Source organism: Fusarium tjaetaba (genome assembly GCF_013396195.1).
Source record: "Fusarium tjaetaba strain NRRL 66243 chromosome Unknown NRRL66243_c0000072, whole genome shotgun sequence".
In the NCBI taxonomy this organism is placed as follows: domain Eukaryota; kingdom Fungi; phylum Ascomycota; class Sordariomycetes; order Hypocreales; family Nectriaceae; genus Fusarium; species Fusarium tjaetaba.
In genome coordinates, this window is record NW_023501268.1 from 24,778 (window position 1) to 46,126 (window position 21,349).

The following is a 21,349-nucleotide window of genomic DNA, read 5'->3' on the forward strand; positions in this document are numbered from 1 at the left end:
GCTGGAGTGCAATAAGGCACGGGATGAACATAATTCTCATGAGCTATGAGCAGATCAGTTGGTTAAAAATAGTAGATAATATTGCCCGATCAGTTATCTGGTCAGGACATGTGAGTAAACAAACAATATCGTTAATGCCAAAACCATAATAATTCATTGCGCCATGTCATAAATCCTGAGCCTTCTTGAACACCTTTTCCAACCATGGCCAATCTCATCGTCGATCTACAACAAGCAATTACTTCACCATCGTCGACCATACACTTCACTCTCTTCCTTTCTAGGCCGCCCAGGCCGTCTCTGCGATGAAGCCGCAGTTCTACGCTCGTTGCCATTAAAGCTCTCGTTGCCGACAGCGGAGGGATCAGCGCCAATAACAACTGGGTTCTCCGAAGATCCTGGCTTGAAGAGGTTGATGATCTCATTGATACCGAGCTTGAGAGCCTCCTTACGCATGCCACCCTCGATGGCCTGCTCAGCCAGTTCGCGCTTCTTCTCCTGTAGCTCAAGGATACGTTCCTCGACAGTTTGAGCGACTGTGAGCTTGTAAATGATCACATCGACTGTCTGGGTCAGACGATGGACACGATCAATTGCCTGTTCTTCGACGAACTAGCAAAGAAGTTAGCATCGTGATATGACAAGGGATTAAGAATAGGAGAACATACTGGGTTCCAGAAGGGCTCGAGGATGACAACTCGGGTCGCTGCCGTGAGGTTGAGTCCTAAACTACCGCACTTCAAACTACACAGCAGGATGCGGGTCTGAGGATCGCCCCTTAACTTTCGCAGACTTTCTTCGCGTTGATCGTTCTTCATGCTGCCATCGTAACGGACAAAGCGGAATCGTTCCTTGCGGAAGAAGGGCTCAACGAGATCAAGCATCGAAGTGAACTGAGAGAAGACAATGAACTTGTGTTCCTTGACTTCACCCTGAAGAATCTTGATGAGCTCTCGAATCTTGGAAGAAGCAAGAACTTGAGGGGAGTTGGCATCGCGGGATGGATAGAAAATGCTGTCGTCTTCTTCAGACGAGACATCTGATTCGTCAGAGTCAGAGTCAGAGCCAGAGTCAGATCCCGAATCTGAAGCTGAGGACCCAGAAACAGCTGTTGTATCAGCAGCGGTGGTATCGGCCGCCGTAGTATCAGCATCTGTGCCTGCGTTTGTGGTGTCAGCTGCGTGAGGCGGTCCATCGTCCAGCGTCTGGGCAGCCATGCGCTTTGTGATATCTGTCAATGACGCTAAAGAGTCATCAGAGTCAGAAGCCACGTCCCCCTTGCTCTCGTCGTTTTCGATGAAGCTGCTTAGGTTGCTCTTGTCCTCAACCTTACTCTCTTCATCTTCTGAGTCATCGGAGCCAATCCAGTCGCCTCCGCCCTCAGCATTCTCATCTTCTTCACCACCAGCCTTACCCAAATGTATGGAGCCCTGCTGGTCCTCGGGTACAAGCCATGAGCCTTCGGCCTCTTCTTCCTCATCATCGCTGTCAACGATGGCGTTGCGATTCCGAGGCTGGCGAGCTGTCTTCTTTGGGGACTCTGCGTCCTCATCATCACTGTCAACTACCGTATTTCGGTGACGAGGTCGCCCTGAAGTCTTCTCAGGAGACTCGTCGTCATCTTCATCGTCATCAACCTCGACAATTTGCCTGTCAATGACTTTTTCGTCAACAGTTTCCTTCTTCTTGTCCTTCTTCCTGCTCTTATCCTTGGGCTTCTTGGGCTTCTTGGGTCGCTCTGACCGCTCTGGCCTTTCGTGGTTGTTAAAATATGCTAGGTCATCGTAGCAGTCAGAGCAGATGTCTTTGCCTGACTTGTTGTCTTCGGCACTCAAGCCTCGCCCGCAAATATTACAGTCTTTGGAAACGATGCCCATACCGGCGAACATGTCAGCCATGGCATCAATGTCCGTATCCTGGGTCTTCTGGGTAGCGTCTGTCGACATTGCGTCTTTGTCCTTCTCCAGCTTGCCCTCAACCAGCTTGGGATGATTGCAGGCTTGGCGTAGGCGGAGTAGCAGAGTCAAAGCGTTAGCATAGTTGACTTTGCCTTGCATCATCTGCTCGATACTTCGGTCTGCTCGAGCAGCTAACCGATCGTAGAACTTGCGCTCTGCAGGTGACAATGCAGTCGATATAGTAACAACCTTTCGCTCGGTGACCTTGAAGCCTGTTGAGGACCCCTCGCCCTCGGCGGAAGGCTTACCACCAGGGTTAAGCGCTCCAGCTTCCTTGAGGATTTCTTTGGTTCTTCGCTTCATGAAGCATCGGAGAAGACTGTGCAGTCTGCGGATGGCGATGTGACCGCGGCCATTTTTCAGGGGTAGATCAATATGCTCTTTCCACTCCTTGAGATCGTCGTAGGGTCGAATGCGGAGAAATTTGACGAGGGACTGGAGCTCGTCGAGGTTGTTCTGCATAGGCGTACCAGATAGACACCATCGATATTCGGAGTTTAGGGCGTAGCAGGCCTTGGTTGCCTTTGCATTGCGATTCTTGACTGTATGGGCTTCGTCGAGAACGACTCGCCACCAGTGCAAGCCAAAGCATCCTGCCTTCAATCCATTCTCGGCATCTGAGGAATTGCCATGTTCAGAAACCAGGATCTGATAAGTTGTGATGACAACATCGTAGAGAGCGAGCTCCTTAAATCGCTTCGTACGGTTCGGTCCATGATGTACGCAGACTTTGAGACCATGGGTCTTTTCCACTTTATCATTAATTTCGTGTTCCCATTGTCGAATCAAAGCAAGTGGCGCCACCACCAAGGTTGTCTTTTCGATCTTCTCAAAGTGCTTCTTCCATCCAGGAGCGTCCTTGGCTGGCTTCTGGTTGGTGAGGATGAGTGAAATGGTCTGAAGAGTCTTTCCAAGACCCATGTCGTCGGCGAGGATGCCTCCTTTGGGGACTTTTCCTCGCTTCACAGGGCCAAGTTCTCGCCCTCGCATCCACTCAACTCCTTCGACCTGGTGAGGTAGTAGCTTGACCTTGAGGCCATCCACTGTACCGTCTTTGGGATCCTTGGGATCTTCTGATTTCTTTTCGCCATCAGCTTGGCTCTGTTCCCCGCCCTCCTCTTCGCCCTCCTCCATGCCACCCTCGAGCAAAGCCTTCAAATCAGCACTCGCCTTGGCAGGATCTGTGTAGAAAGTCTCCTCGCCGTAATGTCTTGCGGGCGCATATGAGGATGCAACTGGTGGTGCAGAGGGTGCACCTGAACTGAACATGGGCATTGGTGGTGGTCTTCGATCCTGGTAAACCGGGCCTCGAGGGCCTGTGATTTTAGCGCCGTTGTTGCTGTTGCTGTTGCTGTTGCTGTTGCTGTTGCTGTTGCTGTTGCTGTTGCTGTTGCTGCTTCGACTATCGAGGTGGTGTTCCGGTCGTGTCTTCTGCCGTATGAAAGGGTCTGCTCTCTGCTTACGAGAGGACATCATCTTGGTAGGATGACCGAATGTGGGCGTGTTGGTTGCGGCGGCGGGATTGAAGGGGTCGCTCATGTCTCCCCGAACTTTGCCTTTGAGCGAGCTCATACCACGGACAAGGGCAGTGATATCATCGTCGGGAGACAACTCGCGAGATGTGTTTTCTCCATTCGGAATGATGGAGTTCAGAGGCACCTTGGGAGGCGCCCGTTCGTTGACCATGGCGCCGAGGTCTCGAAGAGCAGTAGAATCGCTGAGACGTGTCTTGGAATGTGCATGCGCATGCGTATGTGTATGGCGTGGGGCAAGTTTGGAGAAGTCAGGTTGTTGTTTTGATGAGAGGGTCGTTTGTGGTTTAAATGCAAAACGACCACCGGGCTTTGGTTTATTGATATGTTTATTAGGCGACCGGGTTGAAAGGTCGTCGGGGTACTTCATTCATACGCCGGGCGGTGAGTGTCGTCGTGAGGGTATGTGCAGCTTGGTGAAGCCGTTGAGTACAAGGGACTTTGCATGAGTGTATCGTTTTGGTATCGTCCAAAAATGACATAATGAATTGCCCCAGCAACGGATTGAGGGTGTCATAATAATGAGTCTTGAATAGTCCAAGCTTTGGGGGATGGTATGTCTGATATTTATGTCACTAGCGCACAACCCCTCTCTACGTGGCCCGCGTAAAGCACTGTGAAGCAGGTACCTTAGCCCCGCGGTAGTTACTGCAGGTCCCCTTTTTCCTTCAACTGTCATTGGGCTGACTTCATAAATAATCTTATGCATTTTATGCAAGCCAGGTCTCAAGCTTCCATTGAAGTCATCAGCAACAACATCCATCATGGAGGAAAGAAATGGAACTTGATCCTAAGTGACAAAAATACTTAGGCAACTCAGCACAAGGTCCAGATGAGTTTATTATAGACCTAGGATACCTTTTCGGAGTTTATTTTGACACACTTTATTGAGGTCTGACATTTTCTTGCTCCCCGAGGAGGAGATAATGAGCCATTGTGAGAATGGGGGTTAAAGGACGCAGAACTCTTCAGACTTGAAAGCTCGTTCATTCTTATAAGAACTCATAATACAGATATCCTGTCCATCAATTCCCGCCCAGAGTACGGATCAATTTGGAACCTTGAAAATCATAACGCTCAGCAACAATTAAAGGTGATTTCTTCTTCCACAAGTTCTCCCGTTAAATACAGTCCGCCCTCTTCGCTTACTATGCCAGAGGGACAGGAGCAGGGGCCTCGGTGCCAGAGGCCTGCTTACCACCGACGGGAGGGAGGAACATAGGGAGGTAAGTAACAGCAAGAGCCATAACTACGTCCTGTTAGCACATATTCTCGAGATTCTCGAACGATATAGGGGTGGTCTTACTGGACATGCCAACGGAGAAGTATCCAGGAGTGGTGGAGTTCTTCTTCGAGTCCTCGCTCTCGCCGAGCCAACTCTGGATAGAGAAAACAACCGATGCCCTATTACCAAGTCTCGTTAGCAACTCAGCCGCAAATCATATCTCGCTTCGATTCGATTCGCATCGCATCGCGCCACATCTCCGCATCCTCAAGGCTCGTTCGGCAAACGTACCATCCAACCATTTTGTTGCGCGTAAACATAGCAGCCATTGGCAGGGTGGTAGACATCGTTGAGGAGAGATCGGTCGAGTCACCTGAGCCCTTGGGCTCTTGGTAAGGGACGACTGTCACGCAGTTAGCTTCAAGTCGCAATGATGGTGATCGAATTGTGCTTCGTGCGCAAGGCGATTGACTGATACTAGGAGTTAGAGGGCAATCGTACTCAGGTCAGCTCTTCTGGGGTCCTTGGTAGGCGACATATTTGCAGCTGTGAATGAGGAGTAGTGACGGTTGTTCAATGGTTGTCGCAATTACCGATGAGCTCGCGCGACCTGTCGTCTCGGGGTGGAGGCTTGAGTTGGGTTGTGGCGCTTCCTTGGGTGGGGTAGCGTGGCGTAGAGATGACCTACCTAAATAGGAAATGGCTTCTTATGCCTGATCAAAGAATCACTTATTAACAGTAAAACATAAATATTCACATTATAGAAGCTCTTCAACAGCGGCTATACCCAGAGGCAGAAATTAGAATGAATGAAGTCAGACATCTCTTTCGTGTATATATACATAACGGGTATCCTCCCAGGTCATCCAGCGTACTAGACATGTATCATGACAACCAAAACAAAGACAAAGACTTGACTTAACCTTGTACCCATTTCACCAACACAGCATACTCCCACGACATAAACGCCAAATCATACGCTCGCTGCAACGTAGGCGAGCTTTTCCTACTCCACCCTAATGATGACCTTCCACTGTAATGCGCCAGCTTCACGAATAGCACAAGCCAGACATCCTCGCTTTCGTCGACTGATGATGGCGTTCCAGCCCTTTTGAGCGCAAAGAGCACGAACCAGGATCTCCATGTCGGAGCCAAACTGACGTTTTCTGGACTCGAAATGCATCTGTTCCGCAGCAGGGAAACTACCTCTTCGCTGAACAATATTATACTTTGAGGTAAGTCTCTCAATCGTGGGAGATTGAGGAACCTCGGACAAGTTGGTGATACAATCAATAACAAGCACTCGTTCGCTGCCCATGCGTGAAGGAGAGCGACGGTGAGTTGGAGGAACAGCCAGAAGCTCCGACAGGGGAGCATGCTGCCGCTTTAGAAGCTCCGAAATATGAATAACCGTGTAATTATAATATTTGTGTAATGGGTGGCCTGACTAGAGTTAGCTGTGAGGCAATGACCAGAAACCACTTGACCTTACCTGTTCTATGAGCAGGCCGAGAACCTTGCCCAAATGTATCTGACCCGGACACATCGATCTGCTGGATTGTCGGACTTGACGGCGACTTAACAAATCGGACACGATGAGAAGGCGAGCAGGGGTGCGCCGTGACAAAGTTAATGTCATAGGATAGGGAGAATGAGAAGTTCTCGGCCGTAAATCCGTCAATCGACACAGCAAAGTTGACATTGGCTGGGAATGATAACAACTCAGGTTCCTTGTTGTTCACACTCGCACCGGGTGTCAGCTTAGTGAAGGGCGTGGACTGAATTGAGTTGGCCGGAGAAAGAAGCTCAAGCGATCGCAAAGTAACGCTGATCAACGGCGGCGGCGTAGAGTAGTTGTTCTCGTGGGGAATGATAAAGTCGGCAGGGAACACAGAATATTCATCGGCATCTCCGAGGATGGATGATTCTCGTTCAACTCGCTTCTTTGCCCAAAGTCTCGCTTTCTTGCCCAGGTGGGCCTTGTCCTCTTCTGTCTGTTAGCTCAATGCTCCTCTCACACGATATAAAACAACCTACCAGCCACTTCTTCTACTTCAATGTTCACCCAACCTTCATCTATGCCCAGGGGAAGAATGTCGCTGGAAACCCATCCCATACACTCGGCTGATCCCTGACCTGCTGCAATAACTCGGCCTACGATGCATGACGTGCTCCAAAAGCTCTTGCCAGAATATACAAACCCCCCACACAGATTAGCGAACGAGCCCAAACGCTCCATGGCTTTGCTATCGTTCTCGAGAAGCGTTGCCATCAGGAAATGGCACATTCCATCTCCAGGGAGTACCAGACCATAGATATATGATTTCGAAAGCCATCCGGAGGGGTGAAGTGCCGCTGCAAGCTTTCTTCGCTGTGGTCGAGTCTTGTCCTTCTGACTACCAGGACGGTCCCAGGCACCAAAGTAAAGTCCCCGCTTAGATCCGTTCGACTCAGAAGACTTTGATGATCTCTCAGAGGCCACCGTAGGAGCAGGCTTCGGCACGGAATTAATAATCGATTGGCGAGCGTTCTTCGCGATGAGTCCCTCGTATGTGTCGATGTTGGGCCAGAGTAGCTTCTTGGCAAAGTGAGTAAGCCCATCGACCTGTTGTTGTGGGTTGCGACCTTTAATAGTGTAGGTATGGCTTGCTGTCGTCTTGTCTTCATGATGTTGGCGGACGATAAATTTACTGAAGAGTGCGCCTAGCCAGCCGGTCGCAGGTGGAGGAGTAGCTGTTCCCTTTGTCTCGGAAGCGTTGCTTGGTGGATCCTCCTTGACTTTCTCAATCTCGATATTGTCGAGCCAGCTCCTGGCAAGATGAAGCGACCACTTCACCATGGGAGTGGCGGCTCTTTCGAAGTGAACAACATCTACAGGTCGGAAAGCTTCGACTCCATATTCTTCACCCTCGGTGATGGCATCCAAGCGGATGAGGAGTTCGGTCGCAACAAGAATCTGCAAGAGAAGCCAATACTTCTCCTCGGCCCGTTCGCTGGCACTACTAGCGTCGTGGATGGAAGAAGTATCCTCAAGTTCATCATTGTCTTCACCTCCCCAAAGAATCTGACCCAATCTGATCCTCCATTCGACATGGGTGAAGTCAAACCAAACATTGGCGGTGCCAAGACACTTGATCAAGGCATTAATCTGGTTGGTCAAGCTATAGTGGTCGCGCTTATCGACAACGGAATTGCACGGCCGCATAAAAGTGTGGAAGAGATCCTGATAAGTCTGGACGGAAGTTTTCTTCCTCAGATCATTGACCCGGTATAGCTCGGCGTTTCGCTTGAGACGGTCCAGCAGTTCTGTCTCAGGGAGACGACGCAGGTAGCCCAGAGAGGAAAGCATGCGCTCACGTGCCTCAACAATGGCATGGGCCTTTTTGCCAACGCTGTCAAAACCGAACTGCTCTTCTTCGAGGGCGTCGCCAACGGCGAGTTCGAGGGCAGCTGAGAAGCCCATGGTACCCTTCTCGAGACCTTGCATGCTCAGCATGTTGGGACGTTCCCGACAGCGGATGAAGAAATGGGCCTTGCGAGAGTCAACGGCCTGTGCCCGGGCAGCGGCATCCTGATTGAGATCTCGAGTTAGATGAGGCCACGCTGTAAGGCCACTCCAAGCTCTATCTTCAATTTGGACATGATCAGTGAGGTCGCGAATCTCCAATGCCTCATCAAAGGGAAATGCGACGCTGGGATTGGGGGCGCCGGAACAGTGCCCCTCGCTACGGGCAAAGTACTGGGGGGCTCCAGAGAAGAGCTTCTCGATCTCTGAGTCGGTAAGAGTAGACATGATTCTCTTCAGCTTCAAGACGGGCTTGGGCGGAGGAGAAGTGGCATTTTCCTTGTCGGACAAGGCACCCGAGTTCGGCAGAGGAGGTGGAGGAGGAAGAGGCTTGTTCTGGTCTGGTGGTGAACGCGGGGAAGTGAGAGCCCGTGGTGGTGAGTGTGACGGCGACTGTGACGATGAAGACGTCTTAGTACCTTGAGATCTACCTATAGAAGCTCGAGGTGGGGCTTTACGACGGAAGCCTCGGTCAGGAGGAGCGGCGCGTGGCGGAGGAGAATGCGGGGAGGAAGAGAAGGCTTTGGTTGGACTTGTAACAGTTGAAGTTGTCTGTTTGCAGTGAAGGGAGCAATTAGTTCTGAGACAGAAGTATAGCGAAGTGCAGTACGGAGGTGGAGGGTAGCAATTGAGGGATCAGACAAGGTCACAAGAAACTAAAATATAAGTATAGTAGGTAGTGCTTAAAGGGGAAAAAATGAATGACCGGACATTGGACCATCATGACATCTCTAGGCCGGATAATACCATCGGTCAAAGGCGCCCCCGAACTGAGCCCATTGAGGGGCCAATTCAGGGCCCTGAACGGCAATCGCATGACCTGAGAGAAGATCGCCCTAGCACGCGACAGTGGTTGGCTGGCCTGGGCTGGGCTGAGCAGTGGTCTGATCTTCCATTGTCTCTCAGAGTGCGCACTGATCAGGGAATGAATGGATGACTTGCAGTTATGTATGATGGAAATGGAGATTGTGGGTGGGTGTCTCGTCAGGAATAATTCCAGTAAATAAATGACTTATCAAAATCTTGACTTACATCTCCGTTGCCCTTTTCCTTTTCCTTGTCTCGCTCTCGTCCAGTTCGATCTCTTACACGGTTCTTGGCTCGTGTAAGTAAATCATGGAGTAGATAGTCTGGCCTTGTAAAACGACCCCCGGTTGGTGCAGGTGCACCAATGACCCCAGAATCGTCAATGGGTTCGTTCTCGTCGTTTTCGTTTTGGGCATATCTATCAGCAATTGGAGATTTGGCCGGTATTGTGCTGGTGGTGGCAGTAGATGTGGCGCCGTTCAGGCTCTGGGGTAGTAGTAGTGCCCGGGACTTTTGCCGTTCATGTCGCTTTTGCGACGGCGCATCCTTATTCTCATCAGTCAATTTTGTCCCTGTTTTGTCGGCGGTGTCGCTGAAACTGTTCGTGGCAGTTGACCGTGGAGACGGCCTTGGTTTGCTCAATGGCATACTGCGATCTTGTTGCGATGGATCGCAGGTCTTCCATGTAAGTGCGAACCACGTTAGTATCGACGCAATGCGGGCATCCGCCGCCGAGGGATCAGATTGATCTCTTTGATCGTGGGCAGGTCGGCCTGGATACAAGCACCATCAAGCCCACTCCTGATAAAGGAGACAGGGTATGAAGCAACAGCTTCTTGTTGGATTGATGGGTATCCCTCACTACTGCCTCCGTCAGTCAGTTAGGTGCTCCTTTGTCTGAGTTGCGTGGGTTGTTGGTCTGCGGTCTGAACTGGCACCAGAACATCCAGCTTTCAACAACTCCCCAGGCATTTGTATTGGAATACGAAAGGGGACTCGAGATTCAAAAAGATGACTCGGCGGAGAACAGAATGGATCCATTGCTGTCATTGCACCCGTATTGCTATACAAATATAGGCCTTTGTTGGTTGATCCACGTACGTACGTATGAATATGCTAAGCACACAATGCTTTCCCTTTCCAGGAGTTCAACGGCTGTCTCAGGTCATTGGTGCACAATCCCGCGCAGCAGATATAATCCCCTCTCTCCCGAGTCTCTCTTGTGTCCGCTTCTTTTCTTGTTCGTGCAACATACAGCTGTCCCCACGCGTGGATATCCAGGAGGCCTTGGGAGCGTGGGCCTTGAACCAACCTGGACGATCGTGGATTGCTGTCTGTACCAAGCCTGGGTAATATGGGTAAAACGGAAGATCTGCGATTCGAATCGATGTGAGTAGATACAGGTCCGAATCCAATATGGGAGCCGGCATAACACCCAGGACCCGGTCTATATACATACTGTATGGTACAGTAGAGTACATACTGCACGCTCCAGTCTTACAGAGCAGCGGAGTGCGGAATACCCAATGGTTAGAACAGAGGTTTCAAAGGCCCCCAGCATACGTGGGCAAGCATTGATCCTTGCAAGAGAAGCTGGACGCAATCTATCAATCATGCCAGAGTTTGTCTGCCGTACGAATGTTGGCAAACATCAAATTAAACTCACTAGTGTGTGTTACATGGGAAACATGCTAAGAAAAGTTATGCTCAGCCCTTGTGATGTGCGTCAAGACCCGACTATAGAGCTCATTATGTAACAAGGCAGGTGTGTATATGAACAGCTACTGTTCGATGTTATCGCCAGGGTTCATTTCCTGTCATCCGGAGGGAGGCCGTTTTAGCCTCAAGCTCGAGAATCCTGATGCTGGAAGTTGCGGGAGTTTGTGGGCCTCTCTAGCGGAAGCCAATGTATAAAAGTGGAGGGGGTAAGACGACGTGTTTCGAAACCGCCGTTGCGAGAAGCGAACCAGGGAGAATTCGCCGCTTCGGCAAAGACCTGGAATCGTAAAAGCGAAAGTCACAAGACAAGACAAGGTGTAAATAAGCCTTCCAAGGTGAACAAACGGTCAAGTTGAAAATCCCTTGTTAGTTTCGGAATGTCATCTTGCCGAAAATAGTACAAATCATATCGGAACCTTAGATCGACATGTATCGCGCTCGGTCAGCAACATTAGTTCTGATAATCTGAGACCTCGGACTTTTTGGGATCAGACATATGATCGATACTTGACGTGTTTGCCTTTGACCATGTATCAGCCCTGCAGTTCTTACAACCTTCTTCCAAGTCAGAGTACTTATGTATGTAACCCTGGTTGTTGAGCGTTTTCGTTATCCGCATACGGATACTGGCCAAGGATAAGGACGTGCGCGCGTTTGTATGTATTTTGTACGTGCGTTCCGTCTTTCCTGCGCTGACCCGTATGAACCTTGTTCGGTACTGACCAAGCAGAAGAAGCTCACATTCGCAACTTTGTCCGTTACAAGTTTGGATCGGAAATGCTGCTCAATTGTGTTGGTAGCCGATATCTATGTGTGATCCTCAATTGTCATGGCCACCATGAGGCCTTTCCGTGCGCTTTTCCAACGGCTCCTAGCGTTTCCACTCCGGCCACCACCATTTTCGTCGTCAATGGGGCCCTTTATGAAACAAGGGGCGCAATCCAGCTGTAATTGTTCGACCCATTAAACCTTCGAAACACGCGGCTACCTACAGCGGCGGATTTATTTGCCTTTCCCATCCCAATTGTCTATGCCGGACATTGGGCAGCGCGCGGACCCCGTGATAGTCCCGTAGTGACGGGAAGCACAGTAAAAGGAAATCGGGTAACGGGATAGCCGCGAGGGCGCAGACTCCAGCCCTTTAACCCCATGTTGATATGCTTCTCTTGTTCTTTCTTCCCTTCGCGGCATGGCAGAGATGCCTGCGCTTCCTCCAGCCCATGTGTTTCAATCGTAATTCGTTCAAGATGTCTTGCCTTACTCAAGACCATCCCGAATGCAACACACCAGTAATAATCCCCTGCATCTTGTCGATTCCACGGCCCGTCGCACTCCCAGTTGATCAGTCGATGAAACAGAACATCTTTCTCGAATCAAGGCAAACCGCTCCCTAGCCCTTCAGCGGAAGTCGGTAAGTGGGAGATCTGGGACGCCCAGACATTGGTAAGACTTAGATAAGCGTGTTTCGTAGCTCAAGCTGGAGGCGTGTCATGCACAACCACGAGTAAATACTTGGGATCGGGTACAATGACCAATTCTTGCTTCCTTGTTCGTAAGCGGAGAAGCTTCAGCTCATCCTACTGATTGTTAGCAGTGAGCCTGTGACGCCTGTGGTGATCCTCACTTCGCCATCCAGCTCCTGAACCAAGCTTCCGGAGCTATTCACATAGTTCCAGACGTTCGCGGCGAATTGCTCGACTCCTTTCGTTTCGCTCTCCTCTAGTGCAGGACCTTCATTGGAAAACGATGTTGCAGTAGATGTGGTTCGCGTCTTAGAGGTCTGGAGAGCGTCGATTTGCCCGCTAGTTTTCAGGATAGCGCCGGTGGTTCGGTCAAGAATGATGCTGGCTTTAACACCAGGTTTCTTTGACAATCGGCCGAGCTTCTCCTCAAGGGCATCATGGCCATTAGACTGTCCGTTTATTAGCTTCGCGCGATATTTCAAGACTCTTTTCGCAGCATACCAATGCAGATTCAGTCATTCTGTTATGATAGCTGAATATGGCGACGTTTGATACCGCTGGTTGCCGCGATGTGTTGATCTAGCGTGGTCGGACCTCGCGTTAAGGTGACGCCGCGGGGCACGACGGAGGTTCTGCCACCCGACACCGCCAAAATTTTAGAATCCCAACAGGGAAAGTAGATCTTATCAGTTGAAGATCAAAGAATCTAAACCTCAGTACTCCGTATAACAAAGATTATCCTGTGGTTGACCTGACATTGTGCTGTATTTCTATACATCTGTCATAGTGGTCTCGACAAACCGACATCATGGGTTCCAGCAACAAGAAGAAGCGCGAGAAGCAAAAGGACTTCCAGGTATGCTTTCAATCACTACCTCTGAAATGTTGAAGTGCAACTCACCAACAAGATGTAGAAACCGAAGTTCAAGGTGGGGAAGGATAAGCCAAAAGCGTCCAATTTCACAGATACAAGTTTCAAGTCAAAGGGTGAGGAGATTTGCGTATGTTCGTCTTCAATTTGCTGATGGGTCCTAGCTATTGTGATGGGGCATCAGTCACTCTCAACAGTCGCACCTGATGTCGTTCAACAATTCAAACATAATCTCTCACTTGCCTCTTCTTCAAAGTCAGACAAACAAAGACGAGAAGCATTGGCCTATCTTACCTCACAGCTTTCAGCAGAACCCCCTATCAATCCAGTGGGAACACATGCGGTTCTCGCCAAGCTGCTTCCACTCATCTCAGATAGCTCGACGCCAGTTCGAAGCCAACTTCTCAAGCTTTTCAGAGAGCTACCCGCAGAAGAGGTCAGACACAGTGTGGAGCAAGCCATCATGTTTATCCGGGCGGGTATGACACACCTCTCGGCGGACATCAGCAACGACTCTCTTGGTGTAATGGAATGGATTTTGGATGTTGCAGAGAACGACTTGATCGTATGTCCTGGAGGTTGGGTAAAGACCCTAAACAGTTTCTGTGCCATGATGGGGTGGGCATTAACAACCCCAAAAGCCGGATGGTCTTCTGGCTCAAGATCTGGTCTGCGGGCTAAAGATGCTTCCACATATGCCCGACAAATCGCCATGTTATCACGGTTCTTGGGGGCTGGTCTTCGGCCTGAAGCTGAGATTCCCGAGGACGAGTCAGAGATATGGGACAACTTATATCGAATCCCACAAGACTCGAATGCATTCGAATATCTCAATCTTTATGGTACTCGGCGAGACGAAGAGGGGGAAATGTATCCCAGTCGGGATTCCAGACAACGAGTATTTGAGCGAAGGTTTTTGGAGGCAGTGCTGAAGGGTACAGATCAAGCAAAAAAAGAGGGTGGTGCTACTGGTCGAGCGGCGGCTGGCCTCGACAAAGTTCTTCAAGATGGAATGGGCGAATATGAAAGTTCGACGGCAATGGATACCCAGGATCTCCTGAGCCTCTGGTGAAGGGTTCAAGCTGATCTCATAATAAAATTAACCGTTTTCTTACGTGCAAATAGTCGCCCACACTGTCTGAGCTAAGAGTAGTTGTGAGTAATAACTTTGTGTGATCACCCCAAGCAAGACTTGTCTATATTGAGCTGTGTAACTTGTGACAGTACCAAGATCCGGATTTCTTGTTTGTCTGAACACGTCTGGGCCAATCAAAGAATAAGGTATCTATCAAAACGGGTCACTACATCCCTGAGGTATCTTAGTAGTACAGTATGCTGATTGCGTAATATTTGGTGTTTGAGTGTTCAGAACAAACCCATCAAGTTCCTCCAACTTTGGAGACGTGATAATCTTATAGAGATAAAATTATTATTCTCTGGTCCTGTATCACTGCAGTTTCCTAAAAACCTAAAGCATACAACATGCCAGCGCTTCCTTGTGTCGCAATGCTGTTATCTGAACAGCAACGTATTCATGGCACAAGCATAACTTCCATGTTGTAAGCATTTCATGGCAGAGACGCAGAAGTAAGGTCACATTCACCAAAACAAAATGAAGGCCATTGATTTCACTAGCAATATATCAGGTGAACGTGAAAAGTTAGGTATCAGTATTGTTCCTCAATTCGTCAAACGTCAATCTACAACTTGACACCAGAGCTTTATAGATTTGAACCAACCCCAAACCGTGAAATAGCAAGAGTGAACACTCACAGAATGGCCCTTCTATGTATTTGCTTACCGGAAACAATTTCTACTTCTAAAAGCTTGAGCCTCCAATCTTATTAGGTACCATTCGTTATGTTCCTCAGTTTGCAGGAAGTAAGGTAAATTGGCAACGGCAGTGGCAGCCGGCCGGCAAGCTGCTACCCTCTGACACGGGCACCTGCCTCGAACGATAAACAAGAAGAGAAGCTACAGGCACTTCCATCTGATGCCTTAGGTTACTGAGGAGCCCGTGATTCACAGCGCGCACAGTCGGTGCAGAAAGAAGTACAAATAGCCACTCCTCAACCTCTCTCCTCTTCTCTTCTTTTCCTTCTCCACCTTCCTTCTTCACATCTGCATTTCGACTTCACTTTCGGTCTGCTGCTCATCTCACCCTCGCCTGAGAAGAGTCATATCTCTCTTTTTCTTCTTCGACTATAACATCAAGAGAGCTGCAAAGAGTTGCAGTCTCTGTTGTTTTGTCACGAAGTTGTTACCTGGTATGTTTCTCTTGTTACCTCTTCATCTCCCTCTCCTGTCGTGTTTTGGGCTATCTCTTCTCTTCTCCTCACGCCTATTTTACCTTTCAGCATTTTCTTGTCTGCTTCTCACGTTGCGCGCGATTCCTCAACTCGAGTTGGAACTTGGCTGACCTTCCTTCTTGAAGCACGTTGTTTATATTTGGTTTCGGCCTGCCTATCTGAACCCAGCCTCTCTCGTTTCGAGACTTTCCAACTCCGAAGTCAGTCGTTCAATTTCTCATTCTCCATTCCGCAGGTTCCATTATCTTTGAAACATCCATCTAACTATACATTCACAGAAACACCACCATGGCGGACACTTTCGGTAACGCTGCCATGAGCGAAGCACTCCCTAGCGCCGATCAGAATGACCAATCCGTAACTCCTGGCACTCAGGGTTACGATGCGTCTCAGGGAAAATGGACTGAGCCCCAGGCCATCGATTATTCCTCCATGACTGCCGGTGGCGGTGATCAGCAGTGGGGTTGCAACGCTCGTGCCTATGCCTGGCAGGATGAGTACGGTGATGTCGGTCCCAAGTATCCCGAGCTCGAGCTCGAATTGTTTGGAGATCCCACTACTCGCCACGACCGAGTTGGACTCGACTTCTCTCAGTAAGTTGATACGTGATGCTAGCTTGCCTGCCATCTAACCTTGTCATAGAATTGAAAGCATTGAGGTTCAGCAGGAGGGTCCGACCAAAATCGACCCCATCGGCTCCTTCAAGGATGCTGGTGTCCATCCCGCCATGCTCGAGAACATCGAGCTTTGTGGCTATGAGAACCCGACACCCATCCAAAAGTTCACTATTCCCTCTATCCTGATGGGACACGATGTCATTGGTATCGCGCAAACAGGTATGCGTGGCCCCTGAGGTGCTTACCGGCATAACTAATTTGCATTTAGGATCCGGCAAAACTGCTGCGTACCTTATCCCCATTCTAAGCAAACTCATGGGCAAGGCCAAGAAGCTTGCTGCGTTTCGTCCCAACCCCTTGACCTTCCGCGAGGGGCTTGATGAAGTCACTGCTGAGCCGCTTGTGCTCATTGTGGTTCCCACTCGTGAACTGGCGGTCCAAATTTTCAACGAAGCTCGTAAGCTTTGTTACCGTACCATGCTACGTCCCGGTGTCGTTTATGGGGGTGTTCCTGTAAAGGAGCAGACCTGTCTTCTGCAGAAAGGATGCGATGTCCTGATCGGAACACCCGGGCGCCTGGTGGACTTTATTCAACGCCCTAGAGTCTTGACCCTGCGACGCCTGCGTTACATGGTGATTGATGAGGCCGACGAACTCCTGAATGACGACTGGGCCGAGGAGCTTAATCCAATCTTGTCTGGTGGTGGTAAGCAGAACCATATGCATACGCAGATGATCAGAAACTAATCATGCAACAGAACTTGATGAGGGCAACGTCAAGTTTAGCCTTTTCTCTGCCACGTTCCCCAAGGCCGCTCGTGACCTCGCCAAAAACTATCTCGCGGCTTCTCATGTTCGGTTCCGTGTTGGCCGTGCCGGAAGCACAACTTCCAACATCAAGCAAATTGTGCTGCAGGCCGAAGCCCCCCAAAAGAAGGAGCTTCTAGTCAAGCTACTTGAGGAAATGCATGGCATTCGTACCATCATTTTCGTGAACAGTCGCCAGGCTGCTGACAACCTGGACGACTTTCTGTTCAACATGCATTTGCCGGTCACATCGATGCACAGTGATCGGACCCAGCAGGAGCGAGAGGCCGCGATGCGGGCTTTCCGCTCTGGAAACGCGCCCATTCTCATTGCTACCGGAGTGACTGCCCGTGGCATTGACGTGCAGAATGTCCTGCATGTCATCAACTACGACATGCCATCCATCGACTACGGCGGCATCGAGGAGTACACTCATCGGATTGGTAAGATGATCCTCTTCTATCTAGAACTCCCTCACTAACATGACTAGGCCGAACTGGTCGCATCGGCCATCGCGGTGTGGCCACGTCTTTTCTTTCAGAGCGTGATGAGCCCATGGCCAGTGTTCTCACCCGAACACTCCTGGAGACTAATCAGGAGATCCCTGACTTCCTCCAGCAGTATGTTCCCGAGGGCGAAGCTCGCAACAATCTGAAGTTTGAGGCAGATTCTGACTTCGACCCCAACGATTACGCTGGGGCCGGTGACGCTGGCGGCGCCTGGGGAGAGGATGCTGGCAACAATGCTGGCGATGCCGCTGGCGGGGATGCTTGGGGAGCTGGTGGTGATGACGGCAACACTGGCGGAGGGGATGCTTGGGGTGCGGACGACGGCGGTAAGGCTGGTGCTGGAGATGCTTGGGGCGCTGACACTGCTTCTCCCGTTGCCGCTTGGTAAATTTGAGCTCCTGAGCGGATAAGTCGTCAAGCTACGAAGGAAGATTTTATCGACTTCGTCGGACATGCAATTTTGGAACATGATGAGCACAGCTTGCAGTTGCTAGGGGGCGCCAAAGAAAGCATTGTTGAAAGGATGTTTCGACGGATCTGATTGTTCTAGGAGATCTCCTAGGTAGATAGATGCACAGAATTTCGCTGAATGGTACCTTTGATGCTTTATCTATGCCTTTGCGTACGTTAAAATGTGTTGTGTTTGGCCTTCACTTTAAGCAGCGGGGAATATAAGTATCCTTCAGCTTCTCTGAAGTCGCCGCGCCACACATACAAGGGACGTCAGAAATCAATGGTAAATGCTTTTCTATTGCAGAAATCGTAAAGCCTTGCTCATGCTCACATTACACACACAATCTCGTGCTATATAAGAAATCCTTGGACTAAAAAAGATGAGGGCAGCCGGTTGATGGCCGCCATGTAATGACGCCGGTCCCAGATGATAAACAGTTGCTCGAATTTGTCATGACCAATCGCAAAAAAAATCGCCTTCCCTCTTCTTCTTTTTTTCTCTCATTCTTCCTCTTCTTAGACAACGGGACCAGCCTTGACAACGTCCTCGGTGGCCTCGCTCTCGTACTTGGTGAAGTTCTCGCGGAAGAGCTTGCCCAGCTTGACAACCTCGTTCTTGAAGCTATCCTCGCCAGCGGTCCAGGCCTTGGAGGGGTTGAGAAGCTCCGAGGGGACGTTAGGGCAGGTCTTGGGAACCTGGAGGTTGAAGACCTCATAGTTCTCATACTCGACGTTGGCAAGTTCACCAGAGTGGATGGCATCGAGAATGGCACGAGTGTACTTGAGGGGGCATCGCTTGCCGCCCTGAGCAAAACCGGCACCGACCCAACCGGTGTTGAGGAGCCAGGCGTTGGCCTTGTGAGTCTCAATCTTGTCGGCAAGCATCTTGGCGTACTTCATGGGGTGCAGAGCAAGGAAGGGCTGGGCGAAGCAGCTGGAGAAGGTAGCCTGGGGCTCGGTGACGCCGTCCTCAGTACCGGCCATCTTGGAGGTGTAACCAGAGATGAAGTGGAACATGGTCTGGTTGCGGTCGAGCTTGGAGATAGGGGGGAGGACACCGCGGGCGTCGCATGTGAGGAGGATGATGTTGGAGGGGGAGTTGGGAGACAGGCAAGGAATTTTGGCGTTGGAGATGTACTCGATGGGGTAGGCACATCGGGTGTTCTCAGTGAGGGTGGCATCGTCGTAGTCGACCTCACGGGTGAGAGGGTCGAAGACGACGTTCTCGAGGACGGAACCGTATCGGATAGCGCCAAAGATATCAGGCTCCTTCTCGGCGGACAGGCCAATGGTCTTGGCGTAGCAACCTCCCTCGATGTTGAAGACACCGTTGTCGGACCAGCAGTGCTCGTCGTCACCAATGAGAGCTCGGTTGGGGTCGGCGGAGAGAGTGGTCTTGCCAGTTCCGGAGAGACCGAAGAAGAGTGTGACATCGCCGTTCTTGCCCTCGTTGGCAGAGGAGTGGAGGGTGAGGACGTTGTGCTTGATAGGCATCTCGTAGAAGAGGACAGTGAAGACTCCTTTCTTCATTTCACCAGCGTATTCAGTACCGAGGATGACCATCTCCTTCTGCTCAAAGTTGATGGCAACGGAGGTACCAGATGTCATACCCTCGGTGTATCTGTTGGCGGGGAACTTGCCGGCATTGTAGATGGTGTAGTCGGGGTGGAAGTCCTTGAGCTCCTCTCGTGAAGGTCGGATAAGCATGTTTCGCATGAAGAGAGCATGGTAGGCACGGGCGCAGATGACTCGAACTCGGATACGGTACTTCTCGTCCCAGCCGGCGAAACCATCGATGACATAGATACGGCTTCGTGTGTTGAGGTAATCGACAGCACGTTCTCGGTTGATCTTCCAGACCTGCAGTGATAATATTGTCAGTCATTAATTCCAAAGCTGAAGCTGTGCAATGAGATCATTCATGGGAACATGACAAAAACGGTGGCAGCCTTTCCAGAAATGGTAAAGGGCAGCCGTGTCGGGAAAAATCGTGGACGGGGAGAAAAGAGGGGCTCGTCACGGCCGAAGACTTCGGGGGACGGAACTTGGTGTCTCGGACTGAAGCCGTGAGCAATTGCCAGAGGGGAAGGTGAGCGTGTGAGGGCTCTGCGGGGTCAAGGCCCAGCGATTGCCGACCCCATGACACCCTAACACCCTCCCTCAACTTCTCTAGACCATCCCCGGAAAGACCAGGGGAACAAGCGAACCAGGTCCAATAGCGCTAGGCCAATGAACCGCTAGACAAAGTCCTCGGCCAAGCATCTACCAACCAGCGACCAGGCAATTGGGTAAGAGAATAAGCACCAGTGGACAAGCCATCAAAGCCATGACGCTCATGCTCCGGGTATCCTCGGGGGGAAAGCCAATTGAAGTCGCTGGAATGGAGATGCTCTTCCGGCGCGGGTCTCGTCTTGGTTATGGGCGTAAAGCTCGTGATGTAGGCAAGGTTTCTGGTGTTCCCAGGGCCGGGAGGAAACAAGAGTCAAGCTTGATGCCACGCCACAGCCAAGCAGTCACAGACGATCCGATCGTGTAGAATGTATCAAGAAAATGCCGGTTTAATTCTTACCTCAGGAGTCATGGGCTTGTTGACAGGTCCCCACCTATTGTTCTCTTGTTAGTTTGTCTGCTCATGACGATTCATTTGCGCAACAGACGGAACGCTGTTGCCGCTACCCGGGTTATCGCTTACCAGATGTTGTCCTTGGAAGAAGGCTCCTCGACAATTCGCTTGTCAAGGGGAGATCGTCCAGTCTTGGCGCCAGAGTAGGCAGTCAGGGCACCGCTGGAGGTGATAGCAGTACCGGTCTCGTAAACAAGAGCATCCTCGTAGAGGGCAGCGACTGAAGGGTTGGGAATCTGAGGAATCACATGTTAGTGATAATCTATTTCGCTGTTGACTGGAGAGCTCCTTACAATGGCGACACGGTCATAATCGATGTGAGCCTTGTCGTGAAGCTCTTGTTCTAGCTCGGTGTGCTCCTGGTGAGGACTGTAAAGCCCGTGTTAGTGAAACCGTCCGTGGGTGACTGATCAAGTATCATGAGGAACGTACGTAACACCGGTAGGGTGGAGGGAGGTCTTGTTAACGTTGTTGGGAAGCACTGCGATAAAAAGTCAGTAATGTTTTTTTTTTTCTTCAAACTCGTGCAACGGTAGCCGTTTTGTTTGGTGTACCGTCATAGAGACTGGGAGAGTGGCAGAGGGGAGTAGTCGTGTGAGGGTATCATGACAAGACAGCTCAACTATCAATGGAGGGACAAGGTCAAGACTTACTCTTGAATAAACCGGTTCCTGAAGCCTTGATCTGTGTGCTTGGACCTTTGAGAAGTTGATTTGAATAGAGAGAAGCACTTCTTTTGACGGGGTCATTCATGGCTTTTATAAAAGCTTCACGAGCAGCTCGAGATTTGGTAGTGTACGCCCTGGGGTGTGAGGTTCGCGGTGTGCTCCTCCACAAGATAGATAGCGTCCGCTTGCCGGGGTCAGACCCGAGGATGGATAGGGACGGGGA

General features: G+C 50.5%; 5 protein-coding genes across 5 annotated transcripts; 2 read left to right on the forward strand and 3 right to left on the reverse strand.

The window, feature by feature from the left end:
* Nucleotides 1-243: 243 nt before the first annotated feature.
* On the reverse strand, nt 244-9,735 carry FTJAE_3854 (RIS1; the record flags this gene model as incomplete). Its single annotated transcript, XM_037350197.1, has 12 exons — nt 244-612; nt 669-3,675; nt 4,640-4,739; nt 4,797-4,894; nt 5,007-5,118; nt 5,217-5,261; nt 5,309-5,364; nt 5,726-6,158; nt 6,208-6,705; nt 6,753-8,812; nt 9,028-9,116; nt 9,313-9,735. The coding sequence occupies 12 exons, from the start codon at nt 9,733-9,735 to the stop codon at nt 244-246; spliced, it is 7,290 nt and encodes a 2,429-aa protein (XP_037209020.1).
* Nucleotides 9,736-12,278: 2,543 nt separating this feature from the next.
* Nucleotides 12,279-12,788, reverse strand: FTJAE_3855 (uncharacterized protein; the record flags this gene model as incomplete). Its single annotated transcript, XM_037350198.1, has 3 exons — nt 12,279-12,383; nt 12,431-12,718; nt 12,771-12,788. The coding sequence occupies 3 exons, from the start codon at nt 12,786-12,788 to the stop codon at nt 12,279-12,281; spliced, it is 411 nt and encodes a 136-aa protein (XP_037209021.1).
* Nucleotides 12,789-13,077: 289 nt separating this feature from the next.
* Nucleotides 13,078-14,212, forward strand: FTJAE_3856 (fruit fly brahma transcriptional activator; the record flags this gene model as incomplete). The annotated part of the gene is made up of 3 exons (XM_037350199.1): nt 13,078-13,125; nt 13,184-13,270; nt 13,325-14,212. 3 exons carry the CDS (start codon nt 13,078-13,080, stop codon nt 14,210-14,212), a joined length of 1,023 nt encoding a protein of 340 aa, XP_037209022.1.
* A 1,525-nt stretch (nt 14,213-15,737) lies between these two features.
* Nucleotides 15,738-17,770, forward strand: FTJAE_3857 (ATP-dependent RNA helicase; the record flags this gene model as incomplete). The annotated part of the gene is made up of 5 exons (XM_037350200.1): nt 15,738-16,042; nt 16,092-16,285; nt 16,335-16,772; nt 16,825-17,316; nt 17,364-17,770. The coding sequence occupies 5 exons, from the start codon at nt 15,738-15,740 to the stop codon at nt 17,768-17,770; spliced, it is 1,836 nt and encodes a 611-aa protein (XP_037209023.1).
* Nucleotides 17,771-18,351: 581 nt separating this feature from the next.
* On the reverse strand, nt 18,352-21,211 carry FTJAE_3858 (phosphoenolpyruvate carboxykinase; the record flags this gene model as incomplete). Its single annotated transcript, XM_037350201.1, has 6 exons — nt 18,352-19,695; nt 20,405-20,438; nt 20,528-20,694; nt 20,752-20,827; nt 20,891-20,939; nt 21,112-21,211. The coding sequence occupies 6 exons, from the start codon at nt 21,209-21,211 to the stop codon at nt 18,352-18,354; spliced, it is 1,770 nt and encodes a 589-aa protein (XP_037209024.1).
* Nucleotides 21,212-21,349: the final 138 nt, after the last annotated feature.